At 40.6% G+C, this 17,762-nt stretch overlaps 1 protein-coding gene across 5 annotated transcripts in view; it reads left to right on the top strand.

The window, feature by feature from the left end:
• AKAP9 (A-kinase anchoring protein 9) overlaps positions 1-17,762 on the top strand; it is a 161,389-nt gene that overhangs the window by 110,246 nt on the left and 33,381 nt on the right. For 4 of the 5 annotated variants that reach the window (XM_084858883.1, XM_084858880.1, XM_084858882.1 and 1 more), the window contains 9 exons: positions 108-284; positions 401-505; positions 2,526-2,678; positions 2,898-3,077; positions 6,487-7,563; positions 9,330-9,476; positions 11,543-12,004; positions 12,420-12,471; positions 15,618-15,739. In XM_084858883.1, coding sequence (XP_084715009.1) covers positions 108-284; positions 401-505; positions 2,526-2,678; positions 2,898-3,077; positions 6,487-7,563; positions 9,330-9,476; positions 11,543-12,004; positions 12,420-12,471; positions 15,618-15,739 — 2,475 coding nt within the window. The remainder of the gene's footprint in view (positions 1-107; positions 285-400; positions 506-2,525; positions 2,679-2,897; positions 3,078-6,486; positions 7,564-9,329; positions 9,477-11,542; positions 12,005-12,419; positions 12,472-15,617; positions 15,740-17,762) is intronic. The other variant, XM_084858884.1, reaches the window with a different exon arrangement.

Raw genomic sequence — 17,762 nt, 5'->3', positions numbered from 1 at the left:
GGCCTACATTAGTACACACTTTCTAAAGCCTTTATCAAAAAGGTTTATTATCCCTCATATCTAAACTTCAAGAGATTTGAAATACCATTCCTGCCTATTGTCACCAGGTTGAGCAGTTAACAAACCACCTCAAAGAAAAAACAGACAAATGCAGTGAGCTTTTGCTGTCTAAGGAGCAACTTCAGAGAGATGTGCAAGAACGGAATGAAGAAATTGAGAAATTAGAGTGCAGAATCAGAGAACTGGAACAAGCTTTAATGATCAGTGCAGACAGTTTACAAAAGGTATTTTAACGTGGACAGTTATGTCTTAATTTACTGTTGACACTGCATTGTTTTATTTAATAATTGAAGAATTGTGAATTCAAAGAAGTGTGATAGCTAATGTACTTACTTTAAAGGTGGAGGAAAGGAAGCAGTTTGGCTCTGCAACAATAAGGGGAGAATTGCCCCTAGAAGCACAGCTACAGGCTGAGCAAGAAGCTGTAGACAGGAAAGAAAAAGAGGTAGAGTATCCATTTCAGTTATTCAGATATTTTAATATTTTGTAAAAATCTTTTGAATTCAATGTAATATGATGCACAGAGAAGTCATGTGGCTTTATTGTATGAGCCTGGCTTCCTTCTGTCTACCTGGTATGGGGCCTAGACAGGAATGTTAAGCCTATAGGAGGAGATGCTCTGTGGGCAGGAAGGTGGGAGCAAAGATTGCCATGTGCCACCGTGGGGTGAATGAAAGCAACATATTTATTGCAAATGTATGGACATCAATAGCTTGGCAACCCCAAGGCAAAGACAGGGGATGATATTGCATAGATACTGCTTAGAATGAAGCTAGTCCAGATACTAGTTAACCCACTGGACAGGGCTGTCTTCTTATCTCCTCACCCCCACTCCATAGCCTGGTTTAGATATTTGTAGCCCATGAGGATCTCATTCCTTCTTGCCACTTAGAAACCCTAAGTCCTTGGCTACTTTAAAGCACCTCTGGTGCTGCATAGACTGTGGTGTTTCCAGCTTTACACCAAACCAGAGGGAGGTGCAATAATCTCATCAAACCCGCTCTAATATTCTCCAGCCAGGCCTAACAGGTGCAGGGTATCATCTTAATACACCTCAGGATGCCCACTCCAAATCTTGGTGCAGTATCATTGCCCTCAACCACAGACAAACAGCTGCACACACTCCTGTATGGCCTTGTTCACTTTCTTGAAGGACAGGTTGACCTTTAACCAAATACTGGACAGCTCTCTAAATCCTTCACTGTAGTTATATTGCTGCATAATATAGCAAGGAAAGGCAGTGTGGTACCCACGGGCACCAGTGCACCCCTGGGCACTTTCCTTGGCACCCACCAAGGTGTTCGACTCTTCCCACTTTTTAAAACATTAACACATTTTCTTACCAGCAGCTGGGATTGCAGTGAAATAGGCTTCTATTGGTGGTAAAAACAGTGGGTTCAAACGAGTTTTTGTGTGTGTTGGGCCTCAGACCCCACTTTTGCCTTGTACCTCCCATGGCAGCCATTTGGTGGTTGTGCCTAGGACAGTTTCTCAGATTGTCAAATAGAGCCCTGCTTTTTGATAATCTTCTAAAATGGTGTCCACGGTGGAACTTCAATGTTAGCTGCTAGGTTTCCTAGTGCTGTGGAGGAGAGCATTGGTCTCTGACTCCCTACCCCATCCCTGCTACCCACTTTGTTCATCTACTGCTGTCCTTCTCTGAAGCCAGGAAAGTAATTGAACCTCTTGCTGGCCACTCCCCCACTTATCTTCAGTGGGTGGAATAGAACCAGATGTTTCGCAATAAAGTCCACTAGCCAGGAGCAGGCAGATTTCCAACATTTGCAGGGAGCACTGGGCCATACCCAAATATATGACTCCCTTTCCGCCCACCTCTCCTGCCATTACCTATCCAGGTGTGAGCATCCACTGGCCATGTTCAGATGATCACAGGGGGAAAAGAAGCCACCATGGTTTTTTCCCCCATCCTGTATGTGTTGGTCACTTGACCACTATTTCCCTAATTACCCACGATGCAGCATGGGTTAGTGTGTCATCTGAACCTGGCAGGGTGCACAGCAAGACTGGCTTTTAAGCTACCCCACAACCTCTACAACAAGCCATAGGTTGTTGTAAGCACCTTGCCAGGTTTGGATGACACGCTAACCTATGCTGCAGGTAATTAGAGAAATGGGGGTTGCGCAAGTGACACACGAGGGATGGGGAAAAGAAGCTACAGTGGCTTTCCCTGCCCCCCTGTGATCATCCAGACCCAGTCATTATATACCTAGTACTATATGTCTTCTTGAAGTGCTAAGGATGAGGGAACAGAACAAATCCACATATCCTCCCTTACTTTTTGAGGTTCATTGTAAATTTAGAGAAAATGTTATAATGTTTAAAACTAGACATTAAGTGCAGAATCTTGTTTCTGAAAATAAATTTGATCCTAATTCTGATTAACAACACTTTATTTTGCTTGTTTAAAAGAAAGTATCCCTTTGCCACTTGTTTTGGATATACAGATCATAAATCTTGAAGAACAATTAGAACAGTTCCGTGAGGAACTAGAAAACAAAAATGAAGAAGTACAGCAGTTGCATATGCAATTAGAAATCCAGCGAAAAGAGTCCACTACCCGACAACAAGAACTTGAGCAAGATAATAAATTCTTCAAGGTAATGACCTGGAAAGGAAATCTGTGTTGTCCTTCCTTCTCCCCTTAAATGAGCATATCCTGCAAATCATGAGATTTTGAACTTTTAATACATAATATCCCTATTTCTTTTTCTTTTAAAAATTGTATTCATATATCTTTGTATATTCATCTGGTAAATCGAAAAGAATTAGAGAATGAAGCACAAGTGACATTCTGTGCCGCTGTTTTTTGTCTGTAGGAGGATATGGAAAAACTGGAACTAGCTATCCAGAATCCTGAAGATACTTCTATAAAGGGTCATCATCCAGTTGCTGGAAAACTTGTACACATCATACAGAAAAAGGAACAGGAAATAAATGAACTCCATGAACAGATTTCAAAACTGCAACAGCAACTTGAAATTACAACAGATAACAAAGTACATATTTTTGGAGACTTTTGTGAGACCTTCCCCTTACATTGGTGAACAGTCTAACACAAGAGTAGGATTTTGAACCCAGATCATTTAGAAACCATTTCCTAGTTTTCAAAATAGAATTATCATGGATACTGCTTTCTGTTGAGCGATATCTATCATAGCTTGTAATTTCTGTGTAGTGGTTTATAATTTACAATCTCTATGCAATTTTAGTCATAATTCCTCTGTAGGGTATCAGAGTGATTTGGAATGTAGGTATCTAATTTTTCATAGCAGGATGTTAATTTAAATTTATTGTCTCCAGTATGATATTTATATGATAGATTGCATTCCAGTGTCACCTGCTGTATAAAGTCTGATTCCTAGAGGAGAGGCTTTCTGGCTCATCTATTATTACATTTCTTTCCTACCATGATGGTAGAATGTTCATAGTTTAGGTTGATGATCAATGATTTCTATATCTTTTTGCTGAGAAAGCAAAAACAAAGAGCTTTACTAGGTCAGATCAAAGTCCATCCAGATATGGATTCTTGAAGTCGCTATAGATAATTCTTCGTCATGTATTTGAAGGCGGTATTTCAGCTACTCTACGTTTGTATTTTACAGTAATCCTATCTTCTCTCTCTCTCTCTCTCTCTCTCTCTCTCTCTCTCCCCCCCCCCCTTTTGCTTCATAGTATTAAAAATCTTATTGGAGATTTTTAAAGCATTTCTTAACTATGTAGTAACTATTTATTTATTATAGAATGTTTATCCTGCCTTTTAGCCAAAAAGGCTCCCAAGGCAGCTTACAAAGATATATTTCTTAAGACAGTCCTTGCCCACAGGCCCCCAATCTAAAAACATGACACAAAAAGAAGGGATTGGGAGGGAAGGGGGGGGAAGCAAATTTAGGCACTAGATTCTTAGCTGCAAAGTTCAGCAAATGGACACAGTGGAAGGGCTGCTGCTTCCTCTCCCTCTAATAGCCTCGTACAGATCCAGGCACAATAGAGAGGTGCCTGACTGTTGCTTCCTCTTCCTCTGATGGCCTCAGCAATGACAGTTGGGAGCAGGAGGGAGGGTAATATTTTTATTTTCCTCCGAAGTGCCTCAAGTGATTCATCTGAATCTTCTTATTTGATTTCTATATCTTTTCCTTTCTCAATATAGATTTCTTTTTGATAAAACTTTGAATCATTCATTGTATAGTTGGCAACTTATCTCTTGGATCATTTTTGCCTTATATTCAGATGTTTGCTTATTATTTATTCTTTCATAGCATCCTTTATTTCTATAAAATCTCATACACTTGTATAGTAGCGATGCATTGCTTTGTGAAGTCCTTTTTTGGTGTTTCAACAGTTCTCTAATAGTCAACAGAGTTCCATATTCTTCTTTTATTTTCAATCACATGTATCCCACGAAAAAATAGATATGAGATGTTTGCAGCATGTTCCGTTATCTCAACCATATATCTACAAATTGTAGCAACTTCATCGCTGTGGGAAAGTGTGGAGGTTAGATTCTAGTCCTGGAGGCTAAGAAACTAATCAGAATCTTCACTTCCTGAGTTTAGCCTGTGAAGAACAATTACATTCTAGTAGGTAGATATGTATATGGTTACATTGTTGAAACAACCAGAACTCTGAGGAGCCCTTTTTGTATTCTACAGCAAATAGTGAATGTCATCCTGGGAGTTCAGTAGTTAGAATGAAACTGACAACTTGAGGTATAGTTCTAATGGAGAAAGTATCAACTGGATTGTTGTTCAGTCGTTCAGTCGTGTCCGACTCTTCGTGACCCCATGGACCATAGCACGCCAGGCCTTCCTGTCCTGCGTTCTCTCCCGGAGCGTACTCAAGTTCATATTCATTGCATCGGTGATGCTATCTAGCCATCTCATCCTCTGCCGTCCCCTTCTCCTTTTGCCTTCAGTCTTTCCCAGCATCAGGGTCTTTTCCAGCGAGTTTTCTCTTCGCATTAGGTGGCCAAAATATTTGAGCTTCAGCTTCAGTATCTGTCCTTCCAATGAGCACTCAGGTGTCAGGGTGGACACTGAGCCCATAGAATCCCAGAGTAGTTCTGATTCTGAGGAAGAGCAGTCGCTCCTGGGAGGGGAGCGCGCTCCTCTTTCCCAGGGCCAACAGCTGACGGAGATTCCTCCCACCAACATTCCTAGCTTAGATAGCAGTCCAGGGAGTAACAGAGAGCAGATAGCAAACTTGGTGGACGCGCAACGCCAACGCAGTGAGCGGCGCCAGGTGGAGGGCGCAGAAAGGAGGCGGAGTGCCCGGTTGGCGCGCAAACAACAGCTGCGCCCAGAGGATCCCAGGGAAAAGGGGAGGGACTCTCCCTAGTCCTTAAGTTCAGGGGTCTGCCAGTAATTCCCTTTCAAACGGGGACCAACTGTTCCAACTTAGGGCATAGGTTCGGTGCTGCTCAGATCTAGTTGCAAACGGTATAGTTGTTAAGTTGTAAAAGAAGAATAAAGCTTTGAAAAGAATCCCTTCGTCTGTGTCTGGACTTGGCTACTGGATTAGACTGAGAGAGGCCTCCAAGGAGCCCTTGACATCAGGGTTGATTTCCTTTAGGATGGACTGATTTGACCTCCTTGCAGTCCAGGGGACTCGTAAGAGTCTTCTCCAGCACCACAGTTCGAAAGCATCAATTCTTAGGTGCTCAGCCTTCCTTATAGTCCAGCTCTCACAGCCATATCAACTGGATTAGAGTTATACAAATTACTCTAATCTTGTATTTCTGGAGACATAATTGAACTAAGGCACTGTGGCGTGATTTGGTCCTGTATGTAGTCCATTTGCATTCTGCACAGTGAATTATATTCTTAGAAATCTGGGTTGTATCCAGTGGAGACCTTGCTTTAGCAAAAGGCATTTCTGCTCATGCAAGTTCAAGAACCTTATTTTTGATCAATTAACGGTGCAATCCTATGCATGTCTACTCAGATGTAAGTCTCATTGAGTTCAACGGTGCTTACTTCCAGGAAGCTGTGTATAGGATTGCACCCTAAGCCTCTCAGAATGTAGAATGGGAAATAACGCAGAGGACTGCAGTAGGTAAATAAGGGGGATTGGTGAATATCGGGTGCTTGCACAAGTGGAAGTGCTTTCTACTAAGGCAAGAGCCATCATTCAATACAACCCATAAGTGTTCAAAGTGGAAAAATACTATGAAATTTTAAATTCCAGTAAACAAATAATCTTAGATACCTTTTACAACATCCTCAGAATTGATTCCTCCAAATTTCATGTGCAGGTAGAATTGACTGGAGCTATGAACTGTGCTACTGTAAGAAAATTATATTGGTAACACAAGGAGTGATTGATGTAAAGAAAATGTTGTTGGTATGACTTCCAGAATTGTCAGCCTTTCTGCAATAATTAAATATTTTTATTTATTTGATCACATAGGTGATTGAGGGGAAAAATGAGCACATAACAGAACTGGAAGCCCAAATAGAATATTTAAAAAGTGATCAAGAACGTGTAAAGCAAAACAGTGAGCAGGAAATAGAGCAGCTGAATGAAGTTATTGAAAAACTCCAGCAGGAATTGGCAAATATTGAGCACAAGATACCTTTGGACTTTTCATTGACTCAAGAAGATGCAGATAACTTAAAACACCAGCTCGATTTAGTGTTGGCAGAAAAAGAAGCTTTGGTGAAGCAAGTGCAAAATAATGATGTTGAGGTATGTCTTGCAAAGAACGAACTGGAGGAAACAAAGCTAAAAATAAGCAAGTTAGAGAAAGAATTAGATGCACTGAGGGAGGAACATGAAAGAATGGGAGAAAAACATGAAGATACACAGATGAAAAGTGACATGGCAGAAACAGGAGTAAATGAAAATCCAGAAGCTCTAAATTGGAAGAAAATGGAAATGTTAAAAAATGAAATCCCGCTTGGTTACATAGGTGAAAATGCCAAAGATTCTTCTAGCAACTCAGACTCAAAGTTGCAGCAGCTTCAAAAAGCTCTTAAGGAAAAGGATTCAGAGCTAAACCAATGTTACAACCAGCTCAAGGATTTAAAAGAGCAAGCGCAGGCTGAGTCAGAAGTGTTTAAACAGAAAATGATAGAACTGGAAGAAGCACTTGAGCAAAAGGTTGCTGCAGCCCTTGTGAGTCAAGCTCAGCTGAATGTGGTTCTGGAGCAAAGTAAGTTTCTCCCAGAAAGGCAGGCAGTTTCAGGAGATGCCAAGAAAGTTATAACAACTGTTTCAACAGGGAAAGTAAATAGCACAGTTGGAGAAGATGCAGCATCTAAATTATCAGACTTATTAGAGAAGCTTTCAGAGATGGAGAGCCAACTGGCAAGTGCACAGAGTAAGCTGCAGCTAGAAAAAATGAAAGTAGAAACTGCACAGAAAGAAGCAAAGGAAAAGGAAGAGAGACTTACTGAATTTCAGCGACTGCTGGTAGAAGCAGAAGAAAAGCACAAAAGGGAGAAAATACAGACTTCTAAGCAAGGGAAAATACAAACCCCTCAGGTGTGTGTGGCCTGGAAAGTAGCTGTTCATTTTTTTTATAGGTGTAGCATGCTTTTCACACACCCTGGATGAAGTGGGCCTCTCAGCGTTGAAAATACAATAGACAGGAAAATATAATGGGTGGAACTGAGACCATAACTTAGAGGATCCACAGTAATCCTTCATTATTACAAACCTATGCCTATCTACTCAGAAGTAAGCCCTGTTGAGTTCAATGTGGCTTACTCCCAGGAAAGTGTGTATAGGATTGCAGCCTAATGAAGGGCAGATTCTCAACTGTAATGAGAAAGGTGTTGCTTGGCTACCAAGAAACATTGTATAGTAATTTCTAACAGATTTTACTTATTCTCTTTGTATATAGGCAAGACAAAAGCACCCTTCCATCAAGCTACCTTAGTAAATTCTAAAAAGTCATTTCCAAAAGACATGTACTGAACCTCTACAGGCCCACTGGGATATTAAGGATTCCATTCATTCCATGGTCCCTATGCCCCTCAAAGGCCGCTGCTGAACTTCAGGGGACTCTTTGGAATAGCTTCTAATACAATGCCAGGAGATGCAGTTGGATATAGGGCAAGTCCTAGTGCCTACATAGTCCTAGAGTCCACATGGGTGTGCATGGGACTCTTCGGATACCAATTTTTATTTAATATCCTATTGTCATGTTCTAAAGGCTAAAAGTAATAATTTGTATATTTTTATCAGCATTTAATGTCTTCTAAATCTCAGTTAAAAACATTACTACATACATGTCTAATACTATCAGCAGTTAAGGATAATTTCAGGCCCAGGGTTCTGGTGGAAATTTGAGCAACCCTTTCCTTTGGTCAGTGTATTTATTTAGTGTTACTTGGATCTTTATACTGTGGTCCCTCTAATGCAGACTTTGGGAGGAGAGTGATCCAGTAGGTCACTCTATCACCATCTTTCAGTAGAAAGGTTGCATTAAAAGATCAAGCCATTACTTTTGGGTAGCTGTTGTGTTGTCCATTACTGAGGCAATGGAAGCTGGGCTTTATGGTAGCAATTGTAAGTAACAAAATCTCACCTTTCCTGCTGGATGTCTTGGGTTCAGAATTATAGAATCAATGTTGGAGGGATTCTCTTACATTGTTGCTTTCTTTGTTTGAGTTTGAAACGAATGAAGGTCCAAAACCTTCCCTAAATTCTATAAGTTCATAGACTTCATTTTCCATATATTATCCAATTCCATGCTTCTTTCAGTGTGCATTTTTTCCTGCCACTAATGATCCAGGGGGTCTCCCATACCGGAGGCATTCAAGATGAGGCTGGACAGCCATCTGTCAGGGATGTTCCGACTTGGATTCCTGCATTGAGCAGAGAGTTGGGCTCTGTGGTCTTGTAGGCCCCTTCCAACCCTACTATTCTATGATTCTGTGAGGGTGCTTCAAAGATAATAGTCCTTCCTTAGACCACTTCTGTGAAAGCCTGTGTACTAAGCTGCAAAAACCAATTAACTTGAAAATCTCACCATCTCAGGTGCATGCTGATATCCATTTTCATTGGGCAGTGAATTAGATGAACTGCTTAAAGCTTTGTCCCACAGTGTATGTCACTTACAGTACAATCCTATACATGGAAGGAAGCCCCACTGAACTAAGTGGGACTTACCCCCATGTAAGTATGTACAGGATTGCAGCCTTAAAATATTTTTCATATGTGACACCTGGATCATAATAGCTAAGAAATACAGCATAACTGGGTTTATATTCACACAAATCAACTTTTTTGGTATTGATATGCAGGTGGGCACAGAACTGAAAAAAAATAAACAAAGAAATGTAATGACTGCTGATCCTGAACTAGAGAGAGTCAGAGCTGAGTCTGCTGCTGCCAAGGAAGAGCTTAATAGTTACAGAGAAAAGGCAGATAAATTTAAGGAACAATTAATGGTAAGAACTAAATACTGCCATATATATTTCATTTTGCATTAAAGATTGCGTGTAGTGTTTTTGTAAATAGCTGGGAGCCATTTGGTTGAAGAGTAGTACATTTATACATTAAGTAAATACATGTATGTTAGATCAATTTGGTAAGAGTCTCAGTTGATAACCGTGGATATAATCTGCCATGTTGTTGTAATTTCATCCATCTAGATCTGATTTTTCAAATGTCTAGTATTCTTCCTCTGAGGGCTTCTCCACATGGGACTTTTATCCTGCAATTGAGATTGGTTACTCACGGATGTTTGTGGGTCCTTTACATGATGTCGTCAACCTCCAGTGCCTCTCCAGTGGTTTCCGACCATTTCCACGGCTTAATTTGAAACAGAAATAATGAGCTAATAAAAAGAAGCAGTGTGAATTGGGTTGAATTTCTCCATGTAAAAAGGAAGTGGCAGTATAACAACATTGGCATCTAGTGGCTATATAATGAAACATATAGAACTCGCAGATAAAAGGAAAAAGGGGTGGGGGGAGGGGAGGGAAGTGCATGTAAAGGGCCGATCTTAATACCACAAAGAATCCAGAAACAGAAGCCCCCGTAAAATTGCAGGATAAAAAGCCTCTGGGTAGAGAAGCCCTGAAGCATATTTCATTCAGGTATTTGCTAAAAAGTGGAAAGTTGTGTTTTATAAAATTCAGTCTTGGCATCCATAGACTGATTTTCACTTTTAATCTCAGAGTATTTCTGCAGGGCTCAATCTGTCACTTTAAGTATCTTCATGAGTCTAAAGGAGTCAAGCTATGTGGTGTGCCAGGGTGTATGAGTATATGGAGAGAGAGAGAGAAAGAGAGAGAGAGAGATTGAAAATGTTAAAAACTGTTAAGTGAAAGTTTAAAATAGTTTAAATATATTTGAAATGTTACTAAAGTTGCCCTTCTATAACTTAGTAAGATTTTGCAATAATATAGTATTAAATGAAATTTTATATTTTAAAAGTGGAAATGATTAGAAATGTAAGCAATTCATATATAAAGTAAGAATATCTAATTTCATATTATAGTCTCTTGTCAGCAGGTCTTTGTCCTTTATATCCCTGACTTCCATCTTCCTATTTGCTTCAAATTACTCTGTCTTCAGAAATGGATGAGAGAAAGTATTACACGTTTAGATATATACTGTAAAGTGGCTTTGATTTTTTGCAAAGGAGTCAAGAACTTCATTTCAGTTCATGCAGTTTTAAAATTTTCAGTATTAGACATGACCACTAACTCAAATGGTTTGATAAGTCTCACTAGTAATATGTTGAGCACAGGTGAACATGATATGGAGAAAGAGAAAGAAAGAGAGAAAACAAATAAATGTGGGAGAGAAAACATGATATGTTTCAGGTAAAATCTCGTGTGTTAACTCAGCCCAGTTGTGGCTGAGTCCAGTCATTTGTGGCAAAGCTAGTTCACCAGCTTCTTCTACATGAACTACGTCCACTGTGAAATCAGCGTTGTAGGCCCCAGGATCTTAGATTGGCTACTAACATGTTGATTTAGGGGCTACATAACAAACTGGAGATAGGAAGCGCAGAGACTGGCTTTGCGGGCTGTATGTTCACATACAGTCAGGCCTATCAGTGTTTCTCAAACTGTGGGTCCCAATCTGTTCCTGGGCTATCATAGGGCTCATATGATAAGGGGCTTTTTTTTCTTTCACTGGACTGACAACGCATCATACTGTTGTGCAGCCCCTTTAAGAAACAAAATTCCCTATATGGCATGCCTACATTTTTTTCATGTATATATACTGTTCATATATACACCTATATTAATATTAAAAATGAAAAAATAATGAACTTGTTCTGTATTACTGATGTGATATTCCTAAGTTTTCCATTGTAGAGGGGGAAAGTGGGACTTGAAAGCTGGAGTTAGTTTACAAGAAGGTCCTGAAAGGTTAGTTCACACATGGGTGCCACTTCAAAATGTTTGATATAAGGCCCTAAACACTTCATATGTCTTCAGCTTGCTGCTGAGAAAAAGGCATTTGAAGCACCTGTAATTCCGATTCATGTGCACTGCAGGTAAAAGAAACAAGTCTGCTTCATCTTCAAGAAGAACTATGGCGAACCAAAGATGAACTAGCGCAAGCAGAAGAGAAAATTGCAGAGTATGTGAGAAAGGAAAAAAGCATTGAAAGGTCCGAGAGAGTATGTCCCAACAGAACAAACGCATCATGTCAGACTGAGAAAGCACTGTACATCAATAGCTGCAACCAAACTTCACAGCTTGTTGTCAAAAATGAAGGAATCCAAATTGATCTACAGAATGGGTGTTCTTCAGAGGATGTTGCAGAAATTATAAAAGAATTCACTGAAAAAATTGACCAAATGCAGGAACTACATGCTGCTGAAATAATGGACATGGAGACACGACATATCTCGGAATCAGAAGCACTGAAAAGAGAGCAGTTTATTGCAGTGCAGGAATTAACTGAAGAATGTAATGCTTTGAAAGATGTCATAGAAGCCCTGAGAGATAAAGAGGTGTGTACTATGTAAAAATTCACCCACTCTATCCTTGTTCCTGCCCCCTGTGCCTTAGCCCTGCCTGCTGCTTGAATGTGGCATTCCCAAATTGGAATTTGGCCCCTAGGCTGAAAAAGGTCCTCACCCCTTCATTAAGGCATTACACCAGTCAGAGCATGGATTTGCATCACTATAGGACAAATGCCTAGATGGCTCTTGAACTGTCCAGGGGAATCCAGTCATCAGTGGGATGAATGCCAAACCTTTTTGCTAAGTGTGTCTGTAATTGGTACAATTCCAAGTGTTCCTGTTGTGATAGTTGTGGCTATTAAAAGTGAGCATCTGTGATGTTTCTGAAAACAGCTATCTTCACAGGAATCCTATTTCATAGTGTTGTATTTTTAACCTTCAAATGTTTTCCCCCTAATTTTAGGGGATCCCTGGCGTAGCACAATCTTCTAATGCCAGAGATGGATGCTCTAGTGGTAAGAGAATATTTTCTGTTCTAGAAAAACACTGTCAATTAACTGTATTTTTAGACTGTCTTGATTTATGGGATCATGATTAACTTAGGTCCTAATCAGACCTAAGTTAATCGTGGCTGCTGAAGTCAGACAAATCACAAATGGATCCGTTTAAGTTTATTAAGTACACAAAGATGATACATGGAGGCAGAAAGAATGTACAAAGAAAGCTCACGTCCCTCCAGTTGATAAAGGAGGCACCTTTACCACAGCTGATTGTATATTTGATTCCCCAAAATATACGAGACACTCTCCCAGGACCAACAAAAGTTCTCCAGGCTGGCAGTGCAATTCCTCCTTGGAGCGAGACCAAATTGGTTGCATTGTTGTCAAGCTTATATAGCTCTCTCTCATATTCTCAAAGGGAGAGAAAGTCTCCCAGCTCAGGGGTGAGAAAAGACGCTACTCCCTATCTCAAATGGGTGAGGTAACCAGGCATATGTACAGTTGTTGGCATATGAAACTGTACTTGCTTGGTACTAATTAAAACTATATAAGAGGCCCCATCAGGAGCCTACCTTTTGGTTAGCTAAAATTTGCTCACTATGTTAGCCTACACAGGTCTCTATTTAACACACTATACAGGACGCAACTGTGGGAGCTCACTAAACCTCCTCGCCAGCTCTTCTGGTATCAAATAGAATAACTTGTTTATGTTGCAAGATGGGAAAAAATAGCAGATTGCCATGGCCTAATAACACCAACCAGTCTAGTCTTAAATACATTTTCGATGTATTCCCATGAAATTTCTAGCCCCGGTTAAAAAAAAAAAAAAAGTGCTTTGTCAGTAAATATAATTCTTTGTCACCTCTAACATAAATCCTCAGACACATCCCTCCACCCCCCATAAACAGTGTCTCCCAGGCTAGATTCCTCCATCATGGCCATACTTTATGCTTCTTTTAAAATATATTGGGGGGAAAAATTGTGTGAAAACAACTTCCTGTTTTTATAAGCTTGTATCTGCCTTTTACAGTTGTTATCAGCAAAACCAGAATCAACCTCTGTATTCCTCTTGCCTTGTGATTTTTGCTTCATAAGTGTTTGTAACAGGTTGAATCTAGACTGTTAGTTGCACTTAGTTCTCATTGAAATCCAGTCTCAATATACAGTCAGGGCCAGAAATATTGGAACAAGGATAACTGTTTTGGCAGTTGGCCTCTGTACACCACCACATTGAAGTTGAAAGGAAGCACACTCAGATGGGAGCCAAGTCAGGACTGTCAGCTGTAATTCAAGGGGTTTGACAAAGGTGGGGCACTACCCATTCAGGAAGGACAGCCAGTGGCATACACACACACCCATCGTTGGTGGCTCATAGATAATGGAACAAATGGCTGACAAGCAGCTGCATGGCCAGGTGTGGCCTGTTTCCTGGGTACCCCATGACCAATCAAGCAGATAAAAGGCCTGGAGGTGGTTCTGAGTGTTGCATTTGCATTTGGTAGCTGTTCACTGGAACTCCCAACATGAGGTCCAAAGAGATGTCCATGCGAGTGAAGGAGGCCATCATTAGGCTGAGGAAACAAAATAAACCCATCAGAGAGATCAGAGCAAAAACAGTGGGAGTGGCCAGTACAACAGTTTGGAACATCCTGAAAAAGAAGGCATTAACTGGCAAGCTCAGCAACAGCAAAAGGCCTGGCAGACCACGGAAGACAACTAAAGTGGATGACTGCAGAATTCTGCTCATGGTGAAGAGGAACCCTTTCACAACATCTAGCCAGGTCAGGAACGCTCTTGAGGAGGTAGGAGGAGATGTTGACGTCATTGTCAACATCTACAGTCAAGAGACGGCTTTATGAATGTAAATACAGAGGCTTCACAACAAGGTGCAAACCACTGGTAATGCTCAAGAACCGACAGGCCAGATTAGCCTTTGCCAGCAAACACCTAAAAAAGCCTGCCCAGTTCTGGAATAAGATTCTTTGGGCTGATGAAAGCAAGATTAACTTGTACCAGAATGATGAGAAAAGTGTGGAGAAGGAAAGGAACAGCTCATGATCCAAAGCATACCACATCATCTGTCAAACATGGTGGAGGCAGTGTTATGGCATGGGCATGTATGGCTGCCAATGGAACCAGGTCACTGGTGTTTATTGATGACCTGACTGCTGATCAAAGCAGCAGGATGAATTCTGAGGTGTATAGGGCTATACTTTCTGCTCAGATTCAGCCGAATGCTGCCAAACTGATAGGACGCCGCTTCATATTGCAGATGGATAATGACCCAAAACATAGAGCAAAAGCTACCCAAGAGTTTCTCAAGGCAAAGAAGTGGGATGTTCTTCAATGGCCAAGTCAGTCACCTGATCTCAACCCAATACAGCATGCTTTTGACTTACTGAAGACAAGACTGAAGCCAGAAAGACCCACAAACAAGCAGCAGCTGAAGGCAGCTGCAGTAAAGGCCTGGCAAAGCATCTCGAGGGAGGGAACTCAGCATTTGGTCATGTCCATGGGTTTTAGACTTCAGGCAGTCATTGACTGCAAAGGATTTTCATCCAGGTATTAAAGGCGATCCTTAAGTTTGAAATGATGTTGGTTTGTTCCAGTACTTATGAGCCCCCAACGATGGGGGGGGGGGTGTATGCCACTGGCTGTATTTCCTGAATGGCTAGTGCCCCACTTTTGTCCAACCCCTTGAATTACAGCTGACAGTCCTGACTTCACTCCCATCTGGGTGTGTTTCCTTTCAACTTCAATGTGGTGGTGTACAGAGGCCAACTGCCAAAACAGTTATCCTTGTTCCAATATTCCTGGCCCTGACTGTAGTTTCCATATTCATTCCAATGGGACCTAAGTGTGACTAATTTAGCCTTGATCCAACCCAATGTAATGAATATCTGATTCCATTCAAACTTTTATTTTCTAGCTAGATTTTTCCCTTACTTCTGAGTACCTATTAGTATCCAAAAAAAGAATTTAAGTCCTGTTCTTTGCATGCATTTTCTGCAAGTGCAATTTGCATACACACCTGTAGAAGTGTAGGGTCTGCTAATTTTAACACTAGTTTTACTGCACTGTGATTATTGGGAAAGTTGTATAAATTGATTTCATTTTCATCATTGTCAAACTTTATGATAGCAACTTATTACTTATTTTAGACTCTAGTTCAGACTGGAGCCAAGGAGGATATCTTGTACCAGGCCAAGGATCAGATATTGTCTCAGAAGGAATAGAAGATGAAGGTGGAACTTCCACAGATTTTCTTCCAAAGAAAATAAAGGTAAGTAAGAGCTGTTAGGATTTTTAACTATAAAATAAGATAATTCTGGCCAAGGATCTTTGCAACATATGTTGTAGATATACGCATTAGCCCTGTTAGAAATGGAACCTCTCTTTTTCATGGCTGGTTGAAGATCCCTTGATTTGTTTCAGCAACAGGAATTCCCTCTTCCTTCTTTTCATCTCCCTGCTGAAAATTAATATGATAGCTCTATAAATCTCACCTTTATCAATAACTTCCCTCATTTTTTAAAAGGTATCAGTGGTTTATCTCCCCAGATGCTTTCCAGTCTATGTGCAGTTACCTTTGTGTGTGATTATGAATCACTTCAGCTGAAAGGCTTCAATCCTATGCACAGTGGGTAGGTTCCAGATTTAGATGCACGCAACTGGGCTGGCAAAAGTGGACTTTCCTCCTCCACTGCCCCACAGCAGCCCCTACAGCCCCCTGAAAATGCTACACAGAGTGTAGGGGGACCCTGCAGAATGGGGTGAATGGTCATGAGGGAATCCCTGAAAATCTGGCAGAGGCACATTCCATGAGCAGAAGGCCATGGGAGACATATCCTGTATCCAACTTAACTAACCTGGAAGAAATCCCTATTCATCTCAGAACTTAGTTCTGAGAAGACACACACAAGATTGTGCTAAGAGAGGTTCCAGACCCAATACATTCCCCACTCAGGAGTTAAGTCCTGCTGTTTTCTTCCTGTTGTTATTTCATTTACTTAAATACTAAAGACGACTTATCATTTTTAAATAAACAGGTTATTCATTGAAAGTTTTTATGACAAACTATGTTGTTTGTTTTGATCAATAGTTTGCAAACCTCTGGTTGATGGAGCTCATAAAAATGAACAGTGTGCTATCTTAATCTGCAGTGTACTAACGAAGGGGAGGGGGAAGCAAACAAAAAAGCCCTTGCTAACTTAAATCCTGCCTAGTCAACATAAATATCTTACATATCATCATAATAATGTTTCTTTCTGATTAGCTCTGTTTTTAGGCTGTAGTGAGCAAAAAGCACTATTCACATGGTCAGAGAGTCTTTGTGCCCAACTGGAGTCCTTTATTTTATAAGGGTAGGCAAAAGGTAGCAGCAGAAGTCCCACAATAACAAGAGTATGACGTTTGTATTTTTTTTTAATTGAAAACTGGTTAGCAGCAACATTCCAACATCCTCACTTCACATCATCTATATAGTCTACTACATAGTCAGAACTGTCTCTCTGTCATTGCATGTTCTTGCCCCCTCCACAATTGGCATTATATTTTTTTTAAAGCTAGGTTTCTAAGAATAGCCCTCCTCCTATGGTTACATCATGTATTTCTGTTTCTTTCTAGCCCTGTTCAGGAGTTCTCCTTCCCTGCCATGGATTATTATCCCATGGGGGTGGAGACCAGGAATGAGCTTTATCACTGACTTCCTCACTCATGGAGGGCCTTTGTGCAATTTAGAACTCTGAAAGATCACAGTTCTAAATTGTGCCAGGATCCCCTATGAGTAGAGAATAGAAACGGAGGGATCAGTCTATTTCTGTTTTGTGTCATTTCTGCATGTGCTCATTCATCAGTCCATCCCATTTCTGCATTAATCTATAAATTCTTTTTTAATCTGCCTGAAAATTCATATTTTAATTATATATTTTAATTACGTTACCACAGAATACACATTTTTATATGTATTGTTGTTACTTTTTTGAGGCAAGGACTAGACTGCAAAATTCAGAGAAGTGGGAAATCCAAAGGATACCTGCATTCCGTGCCGCACATATGTCCAGAAGGTTTAGATCAGATTGTTGAATTCAAAATACGGACCAAACAAAATCCCCAAGCATCCCTAGTAGAGAACACTCCCTGCTGCAGACGTTTGCAGATGGGATGGAACTAGTGTGCTTGTCCCCCACTTACTCCATCATGTGAGGGGCATAGCACCTGAAAAGGATTTCTGTATTCCTCTCTCTCTTCCCCTGTGTCTTTCCCTATTTCTCCATCTCTCTCTGTCTCTCATACATGTGCGTGCA

The sequence above is a fragment of the Heloderma suspectum genome, chromosome 5 (assembly GCF_057233095.1).
Source record: "Heloderma suspectum isolate Gila_16-S chromosome 5, 16-S_ref, whole genome shotgun sequence".
In the NCBI taxonomy this organism is placed as follows: domain Eukaryota; kingdom Metazoa; phylum Chordata; class Lepidosauria; order Squamata; family Helodermatidae; genus Heloderma; species Heloderma suspectum.
The sequence above is the reverse complement of the archived record's forward strand: the minus strand, read 5'-3'. Positions and strand labels throughout refer to the sequence as shown.